Here is a 22559-nt window from a genome sequence, read left to right as displayed (position 1 = left end):
TTTATTTTAGTAATGCATTTTTTTTAAATATTGAACTATCGAAAATTGGCAACCATGCACAGGCGTGCGCTGAGTAACCGGGGCCCTGGAGCAAGACTAATTTTTGGGGCCTCTTCGATATTTAGTGCCCCTTTGATAAAGAGAGCAAGAAAAAATAAAAAAAAGTACGTATACGCCATACTTTTTTTTTTTACCCCAGTTGTATTATTAGTTGGTCGCTGATCATACAAGTAATATTTTTGAGGTCTTAAGATAATATACTTTGGCGCCCCATGGCACCCCCAATGGTTTGTACGCCCCTTCAACCATGATAAAACTATGATAAAGCATACGAAAAAAGTTGGTTAAAATAATTATTCTGTTCGTGTGTCGGTCAATCTGTCTTTATAAAAAGCTATAGTCTAAACACATAAAGATTGATTTACTTCAAACTTCGAGAGAGTTTAAACAAAAAAAAATTATTTTTCCAACCAAAATATAAAAATTTAAACATTTATTTGAGCAGGTACATGCGACCCAGTCGTGTATTTTATTTTTATAGCTAACAACTACAACATGATATTTAAACTGCTTTGGCGGTATCGATATTGTTGTTGGCTCGAAAATGTTTGCTTTAAATGGTCTATAATAATATGGTCGTCGATGACCGGGATAGGATAGGATGAAATGGGATGGGATGGAATAGCTATATCACAAAAGACGATACCAGACGAGAAAAGACGAGACCACAGGACTAACTAACTAGCCATTTACATTTTGGTCTTGTTCAATTATATTATTCTCTCTTTGGTTTTTGTGGCTTTTTCATCGCCTTGACTAGAGAGTGATACACACAATAAGCTGTTGCCGCCGCCGCCGCGCCGCACAAAAGTAACTTTAATTTTAAAGAAGTTAATTCACCGGCGTTTGTATTTTTTTTTTTTTTTTTTGCTTCTTTGAGTTTATGTGCTTTAGTTTAAGATCGTTAACCATAAGCGTAAGACGAATTTTTTATATACTCCCGTTCGTCTTCGGCTGTTTTCTATTTTTAATTAAAATTTGTGCTTCTTAATGTAGAAAAATATCTTTTATCTTGTTTTACAGGAACATAGGTATTTAGTGCTTAATTTCCAATCAAAGAATACCTGTGTCGAATAGGGCTCTGATTAGGTACGATTTCGACTAAACTCGCAAGCGTGTGCTGTGTGTATGTGTCTTTTGAACTTTGCACTTCTTCTATTTATTTTGTACTTTATGCACTCGTTGTGGTGTACTGAGAAGGTTTTTATGAAATTCTTAATGCCGATCCTCAAAAGTGCTTGATTTTAATATCTTTTTCTTGCCATAAGCCAACTTCTCGAGAATAAAAAAAAAAATAAACAGTTATATTGGTGAGTATTGAAATATTTTTTTCAAAAGATCTTTTGCACATCTTTCGAGCTGTCTTCATTTTGAAGCTCTTGTGCATTGATCTAATTGAGGTAACACGAAAAAAAATCATAATAAATAAACACTCAACCGTGCAAGGAGTCTTTGTATCTTTTTACATACAACTACTAACTTCTTTGTAGATAGGTACATATCTTTATATAAAAAAAAGAAGATATGATCGTTTTGCAGAAAATTCCATCTACATTATTTTCTGCTTACCACTTTGAAGCGATTGGAGTTTTTTTTTTTTTTGTTTAATGTTATGGGTTACCTACATCATGCACTCTCTTGGCTAGTGCGTGTTTATTTTCAAATCATATTTTGAAGATGAAAATAGCGCATATAAAGGTATGCACAATATTGTGCGCCCTGTGAGAAAAAGCGACAACATTCTTATTCTTTTAAGAGCAACAAACAATTATACGCAACAACAAAAAAGGGGCCAAATAAATTTAAATTTAGACTTAATACTTTTTTCGTTCATTTTTACCTTTTGATTATTTTTGTTGATTCACAGTGCTGTGCATATAATTTTGTTTTTTTTTTTTTTTTTTTTTTTTAAGATGAGCGATGCTTCTTTATACATTGTAAAGCAACTATGTTTGAGGATTAAAGAATAACCAAGACCTATAATAACTTTGCACCTGCTATTTGTTTTTGTTTTCCCAAATAGAACGTAAGGGGCCTGTTTTAATAATAATTATTATTTATATTTGTCCCATTCCAAACGGTTAAGGTAATGATACCTACTCTTGAAGACTTTGTCAATTCCTCGCAAGAGCCAATAGCCTTGAAATATATCCATAAAGTGGTAAATGCTAGATTCGCGCCCCGAATTTCCGGTTAAAAAAATAATAACTTTTGAACGATTTTTGGCATTTTGATTTGTTTTAAACTCTACGTACGTACAGATACAGCAATATTCATACACGCATTACTATTTATATCTAAAAATCCATGTGAACGTAAAAACCTTATGCAAATGACTTATGCAGCGTTGAATGGACACGCGTTTAGGTATTGATGAATGGAATTTTTTCATTAAGAACTGTATTTTTCGATAAGGTGTTCATATTTATTATATTTTGCTAAAAAGAAAAAAAAAAACAAAACAAGTTACTTAGAAGGTTCACACCATACAAAAAAAAAAAAACAATTTTACAATTACTCTGGGAACTAGATGGCGCTAAGATCCCAAGTTAATCCCTTTGACAAACTTGTGGAAAAATAAATTTTCGGTCAGTACAAACGCCGGAAAAGAAGTATCTTTAACTTAAAAAACATACATGAAAAAGAAAAGAAAAAACCGCAAGCGAAAAATATGACAACTCTAAATTTTCGTTGTGAGTGCTGTTTCAATATACAGGGTGTCCCGTAATGAGATAAGAACATTTTAGGGGATGATTCTTGAGTATATTCAAAGCAAAAAATTGTTCTTCAGTAACTCTCTATCTGCAAATTTGATAGCCTTTAGCGATGATTTAAGAAAACGCTTACATTGGTATGTCTTTTATTCATGTTAATGTTAATATCTCCGTTAATACTTATGATAGAAACTTTAGTAATGTCTTGATTTTTAGAAGAACAACTACTTTTTTTTGTCACTGCATTTAAAAAATGTTAATATCTTTTTTATTGCTAAGATATTAATTTTTAAAGGGAATTATTTTTTTTTTCTTACTCATGATAATTTTTGACTTTGGGGCCGATTTTCTTCGATAAATGCATAATAAATATATTGTTTTATAAATTTATTCTTATTAATAAGACAATAATGAGCAAAAAACTCATTTACAAGTTTGCCAGAAAACTGTTAGATTTTATTTTTTTAAATTATCATGAGTAAGAAAAAAATAATTCCCTTCAAAAATTAATATCTGAGCAATTAAAAAAAGATATTAACATTTTTTAAATGCAGTAATAAAGAATAGCAGTTCGTCTAAAAATCAAAACATTACTGAAGTTTCAATCATAACGGAGATATTAACATGAACAAGAGTAAAGACATTCTTAAATCATCGCTTAAGGCTATCAAATTTGCAGATAGAGATTTACTGTAGAATAATTTTTTTCTTAGAATATTTATACCCAAGAATCATCTCCAAAAATGTTCCTATCTCATTACGGGACACCCTGTATAGTCCTGCCAAGATTTTTAGTCCAGTGCATTTATGATGTTCATATGTGGGCGACCCAGCAGTTTGTACCACCACCAAATTTGTTTTGCTCATTCGATAGAGCATTGGCTGAATATCATTACCCTGATTTTTCGCACTCGCGAACTTCACCTTTCGGCCGCCATCTTGGATTTTAGTTTTTGTTGAATATATCGATTTCTATTTATCCTACATAAAAGTTGTGTATACAAGAAACGTAGGCAATTAAATTTCGCGTCTTTTATGTTAAAAACACTTTTTCGATATTCTGAATATTAAAAAAGTTACAAGCCAAAAAAGTAAAAAAAAAAAAAGAAAAAAATGAAAATTTTAAAGATTTGAGCACTTTTTATCAAAATAAATTATGAAAACACATATCGAGAAAAGATTATTCGCCTTAAAATTCTCTACAACTCTGCTATACAACTTCTTTTTCTATCGCTATAAATACAAAAGTTATTAATACTTTTTTTTTAATACCCCTTTTTTACGAAATGAAGAGACTTAAAAAATAAAAAAATTGCAGGTCCTGAATTTTCTTTTGTAATATAAAGCTATAAAATACTCACTAATCATTTAAAATTCAATATTTGGTAAAAAAAATTAAGAAAAAAGTAAAGATAAAAAATACAAACAAAAAAGAGCATTTTTAACAAAAAAAAGTATTAATAACTTTTGTGTTTATAGCGATAGAAAAAAAAGTTGTATAGCGGAGTTGTAGAGAATTTTAAGGTGAATAATCTTATCTCGGAAGGTTTTTTCATAATTTTAATAAAAAGTGCTCAAAACTTTAAAATTGACATTTTTTTCGGCTTGTTTTTACTGTTTTGGCTTATAACTTTTTTAATATTCAGAATATCGAAAAAGTGTTCTTAACATAAAAGACGCGAAATTTAATTGCCTACGTTTCTTGTATACACAAGTTTTATGTAAATAGAAATCGAGATATTCAACAAAAACTAAAATCCAAGATGGCGGCCGAAAGGTGAATTTCGCGAGTGCGAAAAATCAGGGTAATGATATTCAGCCAATGTTCTATCGAATGAGCAAAAAAAATTTGGGGGTGGTACAAACTGCTGAGTCAAATTATAAATCCACTGGACTATTTAGGTTAAGCCCCGTTGCGTTTTTTTTTGTCCAGTTTAGCCCGGTGGTAATAAAAAAACACACCTAATGACAACCGGACTTGAACAACCTGATTTAAGAAGCTTCCATCAGAATTAATATTTAAAACAAATACAATGACAATTAACTGTTAATTTAGCTTAAATAAAATAAAATAAAAATATCGTTTAATCTTTTTTTACATCAGCACTGTGCATAATAGCAAATCAAATAATTCCGTATGCCTTTGGTTATCTAATGCATTCATCAGCAAATAGTGACAAGAAGTTGCTGAGAATATTTTTACATCTTGCTTACATTTTCTATTTTTCCACAAAATATTTTTTTTTTTTTGTTTTGTGCAATGTAATTCGGGTATAAAAATAAAAAACTATTTTTGAATGACCTAAAATTCCTGCTGTTTTATTTGTTTTTTGTTTTTGTTATTAGGTTGATACTTCTGAGAATTTAATGTCTTAAAGGATAAAGCTATGTATGCTTTTTTGTACTTTGTAGGAACCATATGTTAAGTTATGCATTTAAAATAATTTAAACTTGAGATATCAATCAAACATCATAGTAATGATTCAAAAAACAAAAATATATTAAACTAATCCGAAGATAAATCTACGGACTAGAAATACTGCAGCTTGGGAAAATTATGTCGTTTCCCTTCACTCCAATGAGATTATCCTTTTAGTATATATTTATGCACTTTCCAAGGTTTTATGTTCCTTGACACCACAAAAGTGTAAACAAAAAATTACTCCGGAGTAATTTTAGTACTACGGAGTACTCCGGATTTACTCCACATTTTTAGTCAGATTTATACCGATTTGCTCACGGACTTGTACACACACTTTTAAATTTGAAGTTTGACATTTAAAAATTTTGTTTGAAAATAGAAAAACGCAAAAAGTGTTTCATTCAAACTCTTTTAATATAAACAAAATCAAAAACAAAACATATATTTTCTATTATATTCAGCCCTATTGTGAGTTTCACGTGAACAAGATTCCACCCGGAAAAATTCAATTTCACTTTTCCCCTACTGTAAGTTGCAGGCAAAAAGTTTTTCACGTTCGGACATCTCCCTGTATTGTCAACTTTTTTTTTAGGTAATTTGCGAGGTATTCGACAGTTCTTCTCTCACTTAAGTTTTGGAGCCGAGAAAGAAACTAGTTTAGCGGAAAATGTAAATTCCCTTCGGGTGAAACTCATGATAACTTTTAAAATTCCGGGCGAACAAAATATTCCGGACGGAAAACATTCCACGTGAAACTCACGATAGGGCTGATTATATTCCGCCAGATATATTTCTTCCATTATTTTCGTTAATGCTTCACTTTTTCCAAAATGAAATTGAAAACCGAATAAAGGAATATTTCAGCCAGTGTTCTTCATCAATAAAAAAAAATCCTGTGCCATATAAAAAAAACCCCATTTGTTTCTGCGCTGATAGGATATTTTTATTTTACAATTATAAAATCGAACTAAGGGTGTGTGTCAATTAGGCTGAAATGAAAAAATATATCAAAATTAAAACTTATCAACGGACGCTTATTATGCTTCATATGTAAATTAAAAAAGTTTTTAAAAAATAAAAATGATTTCTTTCTTCTTCTGCATTTTTTTCTCCGTTCTTCCTGACTTATTTTTCGTACACTTAATTGTTACAGATAAAAAATGAACAGCTGGAAACGAATGTGAAATTTTTTAACTGAATCTGCGCAAAACTCTGCTGAAATATATTTTAGCTCGGCTAAACTTTTGAGATAGTTTTGTATGTTTTAGTTTTTTTTCGTTCATACAAAATTTCCCTACGAATGTTATAATTTTTTGCAATTCTAAAAGAACTATTGTTTGCCACATTAAAACAACATTTGTAAAAAAAAAATCATTGTCAGTCTTTAGTAACGTAAAAAAAATTGAATTTTTTAAAATTTTTTAATATTACACTGGTTAACAAAATTGAACTTTTTTTTTGTTGCCGGAACAAAAATATACTTTTCTGAAGGTTTTCGGTGTGCTGAACTCGAATCTGAAGTCAAAAAAAATTAATCAGCTCCCGTTTTTGAAATATTACCGTTAGAAAACGCAGTACTTTGGACCTTTTTCTTTTATATAAGGAAAATTGTTTGATCATATTTAGTAACGGTTTTTTAAGAACTATTTTCCAACTTTTTAAATCTGTTTAAATCTTTCCGATATCTTTTTTACTGCCCGAGATATCCTCAGTTGTTTGGTATTTTTATAAATTGTATAACTTACTTCATTTTAAGATATCTCGGGCAATACAAAAGATATTGCAAAGATTCAAACAGGTATCGAAAGATGAAAGAACAGTTCTTACTAAATATGCTCAAACAATTTTCCTTATACAAAAGAATAAGGTCCGAAGAACTCAAAAGAACGTTTTTTTGCATTTTCTAACGGTAATATCTCAAAAACGGGAGCTGATTAGTTGTTTTTGACTTCGAGTTCAGCACACCGAAAACCTTCAGAAAAGTATATTTTTGTTTCGGCAACAAAACCCTTGTAAGCCAGTGTTATTAATTAAAAAATGTATTTAAATTTTTAATGAAAAAATCAACTGACGCATCTTTTGAAGCCCCACTTCATTTTAGAAGAAGAGCAAGTACGTGCAACTTAGGTGTGTGTAATTGTGTATCTAATATAATTTCTATACAACCGACTAAATTTATTTTAAAGTTCGAAACGTTTCCTTATTAGCGATTTATATTGGACTTTAATTTGAAATGAGATGTATGCAAAAAGATAAGCCTAAGCTCTTTTCTCGCTTTTCAGAACATTTTTTTGGAACCTGAAGAAAATGATATCGATCTCAAGAAAATGTTCTGAAAAGTGAGAAAGAGCTTAGGTATGCTAATTTCTGTTGCATACGAGATAACATAAATTCAATTTTCATATATATTTTAAATATTTATTTATTTTTTTTTTTAAACAATAACAAAGATCTTGCAACTGCCATGTTGATTAACATTTTATTTTTACCTGGAATGACAAATGTCGGATCATATCGTTGCATTCAGTTCAATTTTATTTAAGATATTATATACTCATACATAAATTAGCAAAGACAGGTATATCTACATATGTATATCCAAAAGAAAAAGAAAATACACTCTTTATTGAAAAATTAGGTGAGATATTCATATATGTAGGTATAAATAAATACATTTTCCTATGTTTAAATCCCATTTTTTCTATTTTTAGTTTTTTTTTTCTACACACGAAACAATTTACTTCATTCGCCTTCTGTTTAGTGAGACAAAATTGAAATTCGAGTTCAGTATTTTTTGTATATTTGAAAAATGTTACAAAGAATTTTTTTCGATTTTTAAGTAAAATGCTTATTTAAATAAGTGAGTACCTAGAAAAATAAGAAACAAAAAAAAAAAAATTAAACAACCAGTGAAGATAATTTCTCACACATCACGCATAACAAATTGCATTAAAAGTTGAATTTTTAAAGTTTACGCATACACTCGAAAAGATCAGTCGTATTGAGAAAATCTCTCGTCGCTTAATCGACTGATGAATAAATAACGGAAAATTTTCTATTTTTACAAATTAAAAAAATTATGTTTTTTTTTTTTTTGTTTGTTGTTTCAATAAGAATCTTCCTTCCTGTATGAGAAAACGTTTAATATCGGTAGTCATTTCATCGTAAATATTAAAAAAGATAAAGAATTTTTTGAAAATCGTTTCTAACTTTGTCGTACATACGTATTAATTAGAATCAAAAACTTAAAGTGCATAACAAACGAAATCAGAACAAAATTTCGTTTTCACATTAAAAAAAATTGCGGAACTACGACTAATGTTTCGGATGAATCACTGTGATTTTTAAAAGTTCTTTATAATATATTTGAAATTTGTTATTTTTTCTTTTATATTATTTGAATCGGATCGTATCGTGCCGGTACTGAAGTCATCAAATAAACTGATCAGTTTGTCATATTATTTAAATTAGAAATCTTAAAAGGATCGTGTTAGTCAATTCGGTTCAGTTTTTGTTATTATTATTTTATATGTATGTACTTACTTAAATGTAAATTTAGTCTATAAAAGTTACTCTTGATAGACGTTAATAAATAAATAAATAAATCTTCAATGATTAATTTTAAACTTCTTTAACAATAACTTCATACACATTTTACAGCATTGATATCGATCGTTTTGGATTGGATTGAAGTGATTATTGTTTTACGTGAATAACAATGGAATCAAATACCGTAAGTATGAAATTAAAAATTTCTCTAAAACACACTTACGGCCATATTATTCACGAGTTTAAAAAATACATCTGGATGTAAAATTGTCAAATGTCAAAAATAAATCCAAATCCAAAATAGTTATCCCGATTTTAACTATGACAATAGTTTAAAAATATTTAAAAATGACTATTTTTTTCTCTGTGCGATAGTGAATATCATAGATTTGGATTTATTTTTGACATTTCAATTTCTTTACATCCAGATGTATTTTTTAAACTAGTGAATAATATGGCCGTTAGTAAAAAAATTCATTTTCTTCAAAGCTCGCATAAGTATATCAAAACAAAAAAGTTTTTAAATGATTTCAGTAACACTTTTAAATGAAAGATAAAATTTTCGAATATAGTTTTTTAATTATATTAGTTGATTACAAAAACAAAAAAAAAATATATAGTACCTATATCGCAAGTAAAATTGTTGTTAGAAACAGAAGCCTTCTTTTAAATCAAATTAACCACTATCAATTTTGTTTTTTTTTTTTTTTTGTTGAACCTTCATTTCAAAACTTAAAATTTAATTACAATACAAAAAAAAATTTAATATATGTATATGGACGTAATACCTCAAAGAAGGTCTCTCCTTTTTGCCAACCAAAAGAAATTTGAACATTTTTACTATCAAATAGTACAAACTGCTTCTCTCTTTTAGTGGAAACTAACTTCATGTTTTTAATTTTCTAGCAAATCACAAATCAATTGGCTTCTAGCATAGTCACTGAACAACAACAGCAGCAACAATCGATTAAGACAACAAAGGCAAAAACTACAAAAACAAAAGCTTCCAAAAAAGTCATAAGTAGCAATAATGTAGCTGTAGCAGTAGCATCAGCTACAACAACAACAACAACAAGAAAAGCTGCTGCAGTAACAGAAACAACATCAAACATTACATCTTCATCAATAACAACGATGGAAGAAAATGTTTCATCAAGCAATACTGTAACAGTTTTCGAAAACACAGCTAACAATCTTAGTTTAGAATCAAAGAAAATCGAAAGTAGTATAGATTCTTCTACATTAAACCAAAATGGTGGTGATGTGCCTTCCGAAAATGGCGTTTTAAAAACAAAAACGGTCAAAATGAAATCTTCCGGTTCATCTACAAGTTTGATAAATGGAAAGAAACAATCAAAAAAAGTTAAAAAATCTAACTCAGAGAAAGAGAACATATCTGTGGTAAGTTAATTATAGAAAAAAAAAATTAAAAATTATTTTTCGAAACAGGTAATTGTTTTCGAGTTCGAAATGAGTAACCTCTATTAATTTGTCTGTGCTTTTTTTTTTGCATTTGTTTATTGCATGTTGCATTTTGATTTAACCTAAATTTGTGTATTAATGCTTAGTGGCGACACGATGAAGGGACTCCAAATACAAACGAAACATCTGGTAGTTCAGACAGTTCAAGCGATTCAAATAAATTTCGAAAACATTGCACAAAAGACAGAGAAAGTGAAACCATCAATAATTGTATTTTTACATCTATCAAAGACAATCCATTTATTTGTGGTGGTGCTAAGCCATCTGTTTTGAATAATAATTTTGGATACGATAAAGCATCTGGAGTCATTCAGAAATGTCAGAACTCTTCGCAGCAGCGTCATGATCTTCGTATAAATCCTTGTATGAGTCTATCTGCTGGACATGAATCAAACAAATGTAAGATCAAGAATAGTCTAGATTCACCATCAGCAAATAGAACATTAATGCTTGTAGATTTTTCCAACAATAAATACCAACAATTTGAAGATGGTTTGGCTAATATTGATGTCAAACAATTAGTAAGTTTTCTTTTTTTTCTTTTTTTTTAATTTTTTTCAACTACTAGACTGAGAGTTATGTTCCTTTTATTTATATAATTCCAAATTTGTCAGGGGGTTATTGCGTTTGTGACTTACACTTGCGGTCATCAACCGCACCCGGCACCACCCTAATAAAATGCAACAGATTTTGTTCAACATTTTTGTATGGTATTTCCTATCAGTGGCGTACGTTGAGTTGCCGAGGTCCTGGGACAAGACTACATTTTGGGGCCCTTTTGATATTTGATATAGAAAATAAGAAAAAAAATATAGAAAAAGTACGTATACGCCATACCATTATTTGTTGGTGACTTAGATTATTCAAGTTATATTTTTTGGAGCCTTAAGACAATATATTATTCTTCTTTCAAAAAGGTAATTTATTTTTTTGAGGTCCCTGAGGTAATATTTGTTTTAACATAAATATATGTATTTTATGTGGTTGGCTTCCAATGCATTACACTGAAGAAAATAATTTGTCTCTCTTGTGTCCGAAGTTATTCCATGTCAAATATCATATCTTTTTGCTTTGTTACTTTTTTATAATAAGTTTCTTTACCTGCATTGTCTCACTAAATTGACTTGGAGGAAATTTTGTCTCGAATAAATTTGTAAGTTTATTGCGAACTCGTATCTGTAAACCAAGTAGGTAGTTTACTCGACAATATCTTCAAAATACATTTCAAAAATGTGCTCCAAATCCATCGAGGCTGGTCGGTGGTATAAAAATCGTACCACCTATTTTAGCATTTTTTCAAGCTTTAATGTTCAATGGTATTGAATTAAGTTGAAACCAATGTCTTCAAGAAAAAAAAAATTACATAGAAATGTGGCATTAATTTAATACCATTGCACCTACTTGAAAAAATACTAAAATAGGTGGTACGATTTTCATACCACCGACCGGCCTGGAAAGAGTTAAGAGACCTACATATCTTTTGATGTCTCACTCGATATATTTGGAGCACATTTTTGAAATGTATTTTGAAGATATTGTCGAGTAACCTACCTTAACTTACATTTATTCGAGGACAAATTTACTCCAAGTCAATGGAGTAAGACTTCAAAAGAAAGGTCTCTTTAAGTTCTATTCATAAGTGCAAACAGAAAGTTTCTTCAAGGTCTGGTTGCTGAACTATTTGTAATCGAAATATATATCTTTTCTATTGGATTTCATGGTCGCCCGGTGCATAACTCGGTTTTCAGTTAACATTTTTTCAAAAATATTCGTATATACATAGTAAATATGAATAGAATTTTCTTATATTGTTTTTAAAAATAACAAATAAGTTATGTAGGTACTTTAGCTTCAGAGCTGACTTTGTAATCCTATATTTCGTCGCTGTAGTACTAATACCTCTTAACCCCGAAAAAGACGATTTTGGACTAATGATGCAATTATATTCTTGAAAAAAAATCCGGATGTAATAGAAAAGACCCTGTTTGCCTAACATCTATATTTTCAGAGCTTCGCTTAATCAACACCAAATCATTTGTATTGAGCCTCATATATTTCATATTTAGTTTTTTGCCTCTACTGAAAAATAGACTTTTCGGGGTTACGAGGTATTAGAACTACAGCGACGATTTATTTTTAAGCCATTAATGAGATTTCATCTCACGGCCTTTTGAAATAATACAAATTTTAATGAAAATTTTTAAACTGTATGTATCTGTTCTGGGGAATGGAGACCAAAGTCTCGAAACAAGTTTTGGTTTACAGATACAGAACAGGCGTACCTATGTATTAACAAAGAAAAATCAATTATTTACGAAACTAGGTAATATGTTTTCGAGATACGCATAAAAGAATAATTCTCTTCATTGAAAACAAGATTAATTTAAGAGCTAGGTATGACTAAATTTTTTCCGACTTGTCGCGCTCAGTCTAGTATAGAAGCTCAAGAAAAGTTCCATTTGTTATTCTTTTTTTTTTTCTGGAAAGATAAAAAGATATACCTTCTTTTAATTTTAAAGAAAGCTGTATATTTGTCAGCGGATTCATCATCAACATCATCATCATCATCTATGTATCTTTGCAAGACCCAAAAAAGATCAATCAAGAACTCTAAACATGACCAATCTCTAACGATAAAAAATTTGGTAAATTTTATTTTTCACCATTGATTTTGATTGTTTATTTGTTTGTTTTTATTTTAATTATATAAATAAATCTGATATTAAAAAAAAAAAAAAAAAAACTAACAAAATAAAACAAAATAATCACACACAACAGTGCAGAAGTTTTGGAGATTTGTCTTTTATCAAAAATGACGAAAACGGAACATGCAAGCATCATTTAAAGGTAAGTAAAAACCAATACTACTAATATATACGAGAATAAAAACAAAATAGTCTTTTAACAATAAACTAAATAATTGTGCAAAGTAGCGTACTAAATCAGTGGGAGACTTGGAAAAATTTAAAAGCTTGCTTAAATATTTTGAATGTTATGGCGTTTCGGTTAAGGCTTTGGTAAGTATTAGAACGAATGCTTTTTATTTTGATTTTTTTTTTCTTTTTTTAAATTTTATTCTATGATGTTCAATCTTGATACCTATATTTAATGTTGACAATAATAATAAATGCATTAAAAAAAAAAAACATTTTGAAGGTATAACGTAAATTTCTGGTCAAATCAAAAACAAAATATTAAACCGTCCAAAAAAATATTTTGGTATATTATGAAATTTAACAGAGTACAAACATTTGTTTCTTATATTCGCAAAAAGATTCAAATAAAAAAAAAACATCATTATTTTAACGTTAGAGCTAAAATTTGTAGTAAATTTCTTTATGTATGTAATATGGTGATACAGCGTGATAGCTACTGTAATTTGATTGGATTGAGTGCTTCAGCTAATGTAGATTGTAGTGGAGTCACAATAACACAAAACCAGGTATATTTCTTGTTTTTTTGTTTTTGTATTTTTTTAATTGAAATAAAAAAATTACTTAATTTGTTTTTCTTTTTCATTTTTTTTTTGTCTTTTAAACAGAAATCGAGCTTTAGCAAATTTGATGCCCTTCAAAAGAGGAATTTAATACATGTACGTTCAAGTGATTCGGGTAAAGCTCAAGAAAAGTTCACTGTAAGCATATAACAACTCATCCCTCATTGTTTTGTATTTAACCTTTAATCACTCTATACCAAGGTTGCTTTATAAGATTCGAGACAAAATTGTTAAAAAATGGCTTTTTAGCTTATTTATTTTTTTTTTTAATAAGTAAAGTGAGTGCTAAAAAAAAACAAATTTTTTGCTACCTTAGCCAGCCATACACATTATAATCGTAATCTTATAAAGCTTCTTCGTATAGATTTTGTTTGTTTAAAAAAATGTTCATTTACCATTATCATGCACCTTTATTTCCCATTATTGTATAAAGTATATACCTACATTAGGGTGTCCGTTGTTTCCCAAAGTGATTTTTTCGGGGGAGACACCCCCTAGATCGAAAGTTTAGGGCCTAAATAAGGGGAATTTAGCAAAAAAAAAATTTTTTTGGAGGTCATTAACCCGGGCCTCTAGCGTCATACTATATTCAAATTTCAACTTTAGAATATACGGTATAAGTACGGTGACCATCCGTCCCGGTTTACCCCGGACTGTCCGGTATTTCTATAGCTTGTTCCGGGTTTTTATTTAAGAAACCCGGGAAAGGTCCCGTTTTTTTTTTTTTTGTCTTGTGATTGTTCCGTACTTGCACATTCTCTGAGTTTTGTATTCAAAATGTTAAATACCTTGCACGAAAAACAAGTTGTTAGAAATTAAAAGTTTTTTTCTAATTTTTCGTATAAAAGCATTAAGCCTAATTTGCTCCTGAAGTAAAACGAACATTTTTCTAAGTCTCTAAAATCCAAAAACTCTTTAGGAGCAAGAAAAATCACCCCGACAATTAAATGTGAAAGACAAACCTTTGAAAACTTTTCAAATATTCTATTACTATAAGCTGTGTAATGTGCAACAACAAGCAAAATTTTCGTGTACGATTTGGTTGTGCTGTTTTGTATGGAAATTTTCGTTTCACCTCTAGACTAGGCTTTAGTTTTTTTTTTAATTTTTCGTCAATCATTTAATTCCAGCTTGTGATTGTCAGGTTGAAAATCTACACCATTAAAAGTTTTTCGAAATATGAACAACATTTGTGGAAGAGTAAAGAACCTAGCTAAATTTCATTACTTTTAATTACATGTTAGAAGTTGAATTAAAGATTATACAATTTCAAAATCATTAAAAAATAAATTTTTTAGAAGATATTTACAGTAGGTAAGGGCTCAGTTATAGCTATCAGTAAAATCCATCAGTATTAAAAACCGTTTTCTTGATTTCTGATTTCGTAAACGATTTAAATGATTTCAACAAAAATGCTTCCATAAAATCGTTTAAGAAATCTTGGTATCAAAATAAGGAAAAATTATGCAAAATAATTTTAAAATTTTTTTAATTTTAATTTATTTTTTTTTGAAAAATCAATACTTTCAAATCGATCCAACGAATTTTGTATCTGTCCCCGGTTCCGCTTCTAGAATTATGGTCACCATTGCTATAAGGGTGCATTTTGCAAATGTAGAAAGTCAGGGTTTTTTCTTTTGACCAATTACACGGTGCGACACTGAAAATACACCCGAGAAATTACATAGTGGAGGATGTTCGTATGGTCGAATAATGCATAAAAATATTTTTGTTATATTTTTGGAACCCTCCATTTTTTTTTATTTACAAAAAACCATTTTTACAGACCTAACGATGTAATTCATCAATATTTCAGTCATTTTTCTAACAACTCTCAATATGTTATATGTTTTAATTTTTTGGCATTAAACGTGTAAAAAGCGATTTTTGAAAAAGTCTGAAAAAAATGATTTTTTTAACAAGCTAAATCTCTAAAATTATAACAATTAAAAATCTGAAAAATTTTCACATGATAGCTACACTTATTAAATTTGAGTCTATAAAGTTTTAATTTTTTTGAACGAATGGTTTGGCTGGAATTTAAAATTGATCGAACAAGGTCCAAGAAACCCCATGTTATTTCCATAAGAAACTTCAACCGCTTGGCGGTACGGGTAAGAATTAAGTAAGAGACTTGAAATTTTGGGAATATTTTTTTTAGTTTATTTTCAACCATATAAGATCCTAGGAGCATAGAAATTCTAATTATTTTAAAGTAACGAACACCCTATTGTGCACCTTGCAATTCACATAATGAAAAGCCACATTTTCTATTTACGAAAAAGTAGCATAGATTCCGCAGTTTTGGTCCAATTCAATAAAAAAAAAATACGCCAATTTGTGCCTAAATGTATATTCTTTCAGAATACATATCACCTTACTTTATTTTTTTGTTTGTTTTATTTTGCAAAAAAAAATTGGTAAAGTTGACAAAATTGAGAAAAAAATCACTTTTTCAAGATTTATGGGATAAAAACCTACACTTTATTTGTTTAAACAATAGACTTATATACATCATTCAAAAGATCTGGAAATCCTCTTTCCAAAAACATATAACATATTGAGAGTTGTTAGAAAAATGACTGAGATATTGATGGATTACATCGTAAGGTCTGTAAAAATGGTTTTTTTTGTAAATAAAAACAAAATGGAGGGTTCCAAAAATATAACAAAAGTATTTTTATGCATTATTCGACCATACGAACATCCTCCACTATGTTATTTCTCGGGTGTGTTATTTTTTTATTTTGTAGCAGTGTTATTATCTATCGTATTAGAAAATAAAATTTGGGGGTTGACGATCATTATACAATTTTATAAACGCCCTGGACTTTACTTTTACCACTTTTTATTTTTATCAAACTCATATTTTTTTTAATTTCTACTAGGAGTCGAAATCGACTAAAATTCTTTTTTTTATATATATATGCAGGATGCTAATGCGGAGAAGAAGCAAGATTGTCGTGTATGCCAAAAAGAAGTTTATAAAATGGAAGAAATCAAAGCGGAAAAAAATATTTATCACAAAAATTGTTTCCGGTGTCATGAATGCGAGAAACAATTAAAGTAAGTAATAAGTATATATATTTATAAATATTAAGGTGATCCTTATATTGGTTTTTGTCGAAATTCCACGGTGGATGGACATCAATTAGTTCTAAATATCGAAAAAAAATTCTCTAATTTTTGCGAATTTTTATTTAAACTGCCTAGTCTCCCGATACAATCCTGAAAACCCCATATAAAATTTGAAAATTACCTTAAAAAAATCAGAGGACATTTCCTTTCACATGAAAATTTCACGTTGAATCCATGAGAGGAAGGGAGTCAAATTAGATAGGAAAAACTTCTCTCAGTATTTCCAACCGGATGGTGGCTATCCAACTGCATGTTCCAAATAAAAACCACCCTAATATATTTACTAGGGTGCTTTTTTTTTGCGACCAACTCCCATTTAAAAATTTTGTTGGAAATAGGTACACATACGAAATATACACAAGTTTGATTGTATTTTTTTTTTTTTAATTAAATTTTGACCTACAGCTCATTTGAATCTTATGCTATCTCAACGAGTCAAAAATTACTCAGAAATAAACGATCTATAAAAGTGCCTATGCCTAAGGCAACGTTATTGTAACTTCCACCAGTGAGAAAGGGGAGATCCTGAAAGCCATTTTTTTTTTATTATTTTTCGGACTAATATCAGTGTTATTTCCAAATTTAAGGAAATTAAATGCTCTACAACTTTGTTATATAGTTATAGAGCGTTCAATTTCCTTAAAACAATTTTCAGAAATGAATATCTAAAATTGATATTTCTCGTGATAATAAGCTAGGATTATTTCATAACTAGAGATTTTCATGACTTTGCGTTTTATGTTTGAAGAGTTATATTTTCTAAACGGACAGTGATGGAAGAAAACCTTATAAGAACATTTTTTTAAAAATAAGCTCAGCTACAAGTTTGTAGAACATAACTTTTATCTAAAACATACCGTTTTTAATAATATATTTTTTTTTTATTTGAACCCTTATAATGGGCCAAGCAGAAGGGGACATCGTCAGAACTTTTCACATATAAGCCATCTCAATACCAAGTAGTGTACCAAAAATCAACCTGTTACAAAATTTTGACATTGGTCTTTTTTAATATTTTTTTTTTTTTTTGTAAAAAACTGCGTAATTTGTCTTACATATAAAAAGGTCCCCGAAATTCTGTCGTCCCCCCGGGTCCCGTCAGCTTAACGTAGTACGTCACTGCATATTAGGGATGGGAAAAACCGGCCGGTTTAAACCGGTTTCGGTTTTTTTGCTTCGGTCGACCGGTTTTTTTCGGTTTTTTTTTTGTCCTGGTGGTTTAAATCGGTTTTTACAAAAAAACCGAAAAACCGAAAAAAACCGGCTGAAAAAAAAGTCCAAAAAAAAAAGATCCGACAAAAAATTGAAAATCCCCAAAACATTCATTCCCTCTCTCAACTTACCATACAATTATAAATTTTCATTCATATTCAACTTAAAAAATTCCTCAAAACTCCTATAAGAGTGAGTTAAGAACTCTTAGGGCCAATTAAATTTTGAAATTTGTCGTTTTAGTTTAAAGCTTTGGTAATCTAGCTATTGACGTCTTTAAGTTTCCATCATTAAAAATTCATTTAATTAACTCTGCTTTAGTTAAAGTCTTTACTTTTAATGGAAAATATCCCAGAGTTATTTTTTGAAAAATTAAACTGTCAAAAGCTACATTTTTGTCAAATAAAATATATTTAAATTTGAAGATTTGAAAAATAAACAATATAAAAACACAAAAATGATGTCCCGTAAGTATTTGCAGCTAAAAACCAAAGGCTAAAAATATTATAATTTTTGAGATGATAAGGATTACGCAGCATCTCAACCCTGATTAATTTCACTAGTTGTGTAGATATTCTCTGTGCTCTTCTGCGCTCTGTGAAGTGGATAAGAAATGCATTAATTTCTTTGAATTTTGTCTCTATTAAAAATCTCAAATGAAGTGTTGTCCATTTAACCCTCATACCCATAGATTCAAAAATTTCTGGCAAGCCTATAAATATATTCTTGTCTGGCGAGAGAGATATGCCAGTAGTGGCCAAAACCTAAAGCAATTCATCCCTATAAAGTACATGTCGTTTGAACTAAAAAACACACAAAAACGACTTTTTCTGTAAACCAAAGTTACCAAATACCAAACGTTATGAAATTGATTGAACACATTTTCACCATCCCATTTTTCCATATTCATGCATGTTTTATTCATTTGTAATTGTTAACTGACACTGAAACTTTGTTTAATTAAATAATAAATGAAATGACATTTGACGCTAATGGAGAGTGAATAAATAGAAATCTTGTTTAAAACCTCCATTTGCTCTAAAAATCCCTCTTAAAAGGTCGAATTTGGTGTTTTAACTAAAACGACTTTTAAATTTAATGCTCAACTAGTTAATGATGCCAAACATCAAAAAAAAAACCTTAAAAGAGACTGAATTAAACGAATTTGGTTTTTAATTTTAAAATTCCTTTTTTTAATGGCGATTTAAGTTTAATGGAGAGACAATAAATTGGGCCTTATAACAAAATTAAACTAAAAAAAGCTTTGCTCAGGGATTTTCTTCGAAAAGTTTATTTTTGGTTGACAAATTGGTTTAATTTTGTTTTTTATGTCAAATCAAGAAAAAAAAAACCGAAAACCGGTTTTTCCAAAAACCGGTTTATTGGCCCGGTTTAAAACCGGTCGGTTTAACCGAAAGGAAAAAAACCGGAAAAACCGAAAACCGGTTTTTGTACTAACAACCGCCATCCCTACTGCATATGAATATTGAATAGGGTATGTGGGGGCTTACGCATGTCCATATAAGTGAATTCACCGGTAAAAGTATGAGTCTTTATAGTGTTCTCGTTTCATGTTGATTTGAGATATTATTTTAATTGTAATTTTATTTATTCTTTTTACTATAGAGTTGATAATTATCAAAGTCATGAAGGTATTTTGTACTGCAAAGCACATTTTAAATCACTTTTTATGCCAAAAGTTGTCGAAGAAACTGCTCAAGGTGATTTAGTCTCTATAATTTGCCTTTTTCTTTTATTTTTAACAAAAAAAAATCTTTACTCTGTAGACAAACCTAAGAAGCCAGAACTAATTATAAGAGAAAACCAGCCACTTGAACTACCCCCAGATGTAGTACGGGGTAAATATAGTCTAAAAAATATACAAATGATTTCGATTTGCTTTAGCAGTTTTTTCTCTTTGATAAATTAGCTTCGGATAAGCCGGATCTTGGACTAGAAGAACTCCAACAAATCAATATACGGTCCAAATTTGAAGCATTTGAAAAATCTCAAGTGGAAAATGACGACAGAGGCTTAGAGCGCACTCCTAGCATTACGGGTGTCAAACGAAGTGCCTCTATTTTATCCAAATTGGCCAAATTTCAAGCAAAAAGTGGTGTCAATTGCGTCAATGGAAGCGAAGACCATGACAACATCCCATACGAAGAAGAATCCGAATCAGATGATGATTCATCGGATGGCGATGGTGCCGAAAGTGATCCAGATTTGGTGAGAGCAAAACGATCTCAACGTGAGCGCCCAGTTGGTCTTGGTAACATGAATGATATAAAGAGCAAATTTGAAACGGGCCACATAATGTCTAAAGAGGAACGACGAGAAGAACGAAAACAGGAAATTCAAAATATAAGATCACGTTTATTTATGGGCAAACAAGCGAGAATAAAAGAGATGTATCAACAGGCCGTTGCTGAAAGCGAGCATGGTAAGAATTCTTCTTACGAATTCCGTAGATTCTGAAAAATTAAAAAAATATAAATTAAAGGCATCACTTCGATTGGTAAGAAATCGGAAATCGATATTGGGGACAAGGCTCGATGCTTGAAAGAAAAATTCGAAAAAGGTGAAATATTCAAAGAACATGATGAAAACCCTAAGGTAGCCGAAGACGAACTTGAAGTTTTTGAATCAGGTTTGGATTTCTCTCAATTAATTAATTGATTTGATCTTTTGTTTAACAAAATCAAAAATAAATTTTAAGCGATAAGTAAGCGATCGCGAAGTTTGTTTCAGGAACTTGATGCGTCTGCAGCTAAAAATCAATTATCTCCAAGAAAACGTTTATCGTCATCGAACGAGAATTCGAGAAATCGATCATTCGACGATCAAAATTGGGTATTTAATTTTCCATTTATATTTTTAGCTCATATTTTCTTTATTATTAAAAGTCTATTTCAGGTGAATTCGAATTTAGCTGAGAGCATTGTTAAACACGATGAAAAAGTTGATGATGTTCAAGTCGAAACTTCCGACATAAGTTCAAAATTTAAATTTTTTGAAACATATAAACCAGCTGAAAGTGAAAAGAAAACTTTTCGCATAACCCCACCACGAGAGGGTGTCGTCAAATTGGCAACACCTGAATCAGACGAAGAATTGATTAATAAGCAAACGACTACAATCGATACAGAACCAGTCGAGAAAGCTCATACAGCCACTATAATGCTTAGTAAATTTAGAGAATTGGAGCAAACAATAAATAATAACAAAGCTAATCTGGGACCAAGGCCTTTAAAATGCTTTACACCACCACCAGATAATGATCGTCGGGTTTATATTGAATCGGAAAGCGATGTTGAGAATATGTCTGAGGAGGAGGAGGAGGATGAAGAGGATTACGAAGAAGAAGGTATTGAAGAAGAAGATAGCGAATATAATGGAGTTCACGTTGATGCCAGATCTCGCGATCATCTCGAGGATGAAGCACTTATTCAGGTTTGATCATCAAATTTAGTCGATTCTTTAATTTTGTAAAAATAAATACATAATTGTAGGCTCAGTCTGCCGCAAGAGCTAAAAAACTACGAGCTAAATTTGAAAAATGGGAAGCTAGTGAAATTCAGAGAGAAATTCAGGATGGAACAATTAACCTTTATGAAGATAATTCTGAAGAGAACCAAATTGAAAGTGCAAAAGCGTAAGTGAATTTACTTTTGTGTTGTTTTCTTTCACTGTCCTGATGGCCAGTTTTTTATACGATATTACTCTTAAAAATAGAAAAAAGAAACACCTGGTAAAAATAATGATCCATATTTTTTTTTTTTTATTTTCTAATAAATTGTGATCACTGTATATTTTTTATTATTATATTATTTTTAAATTTTTTTATTAATTTTTATTTTTATTTTATAACTTTTATTTTATTTATTTAGAATACGAGCGAAATTCGAAAACATGAAAGAAACTCAATTAAACCAACCTACCCGTCCACGTTACAAAGTCAACAGATTTGTAGTAAGTGTAAATAAAATAAAACACCAAAAACTCGTTGAACTTAACTGATATTGCAAATTTTGTATTTCAGTAACACGACGATGACTTTGAAGAAGCAGAAGTACTCGTAAGATTGAAACCATGACAAGTTTTCATATTTTTATAATAATTTATGAATTTCTCTTAGTGTGATTAAATTTATGCGCATTAAATAATTGAAAGCAAAACAACACAAAACAAAATTTATGTAATTATACTTATAGTGAAATAAGGAATTAAACAAAATCTTCTTCTGCATGGGAAAATTGTGTACTTTGTTTTTGTATTAACTTCCCATAGGTCATTGAGATGAAACGTCTGACTTGTTGACTTCAAATTCAAAATATGTTTTGATACACAAAAATAAAACACGTAAGTAATTAAAACTGTATGGGTGTTTCCATTAATAAAAAATAGAACTAGATCTATCAAAAACCATACTATACAATAGACAAATTTTATGTAATAATGCTAAATTTCGTGAAATCGAACTTAA

General features: G+C 29.8%; 1 protein-coding gene across 6 annotated transcripts; it reads left to right on the top strand.

Annotated features, from left to right (window-relative positions):
• Nucleotides 1-798: 798 nt before the first annotated feature.
• On the top strand, nucleotides 799-22329 carry LOC129920479 (LIM domain and actin-binding protein 1). 6 transcript variants are annotated; one of them, XM_056001701.1, is made up of 14 exons: nucleotides 799-870; nucleotides 8857-8929; nucleotides 9652-10146; nucleotides 13769-13861; nucleotides 16656-16789; nucleotides 19700-19794; nucleotides 19861-19932; nucleotides 20004-20516; nucleotides 20577-20723; nucleotides 20793-20926; nucleotides 20990-21526; nucleotides 21586-21728; nucleotides 21964-22045; nucleotides 22116-22329. In XM_056001701.1, the coding sequence occupies exons 2-14, from the start codon at nucleotides 8915-8917 to the stop codon at nucleotides 22116-22118; spliced, it is 2463 nt and encodes an 820-aa protein (XP_055857676.1). In that variant the 5' UTR covers nucleotides 799-870; nucleotides 8857-8914; the 3' UTR covers nucleotides 22119-22329. The 6 variants fall into 6 exon arrangements, with proteins under 6 accessions (XP_055857676.1, XP_055857677.1, XP_055857673.1 ...); XM_056001702.1 differs by lacking the exon at nucleotides 799-870 and adding an exon at nucleotides 1131-1149; XM_056001698.1 differs by lacking the exon at nucleotides 799-870 and adding an exon at nucleotides 1159-1370.
• The last annotated feature ends 230 nt before the right edge of the window (nucleotides 22330-22559 follow it).

Source organism: Episyrphus balteatus, chromosome X, assembly GCF_945859705.1.
Source record: "Episyrphus balteatus chromosome X, idEpiBalt1.1, whole genome shotgun sequence".
In the NCBI taxonomy this organism is placed as follows: Eukaryota; Metazoa; Arthropoda; class Insecta; order Diptera; family Syrphidae; genus Episyrphus; species Episyrphus balteatus.
This window is presented reverse-complemented; position numbering and strand designations above follow the sequence as displayed.

What these genes read in the sequence shown, in the direction of transcription:
- LOC129920479 (XM_056001701.1), top strand. An exon ending in CGTTGCTGAAAGCGAGCATG is followed by an intron (nt 20,517 to 20,576) that starts GTAAGAATTCTT and finishes TATAAATTAAAG; the next exon opens with GCATCACTTCGATTGGTAAG. An exon ending in CAAATTGAAAGTGCAAAAGC is followed by an intron (nt 21,729 to 21,963) that starts GTAAGTGAATTT and finishes TTATTTATTTAG; the next exon opens with AATACGAGCGAAATTCGAAA.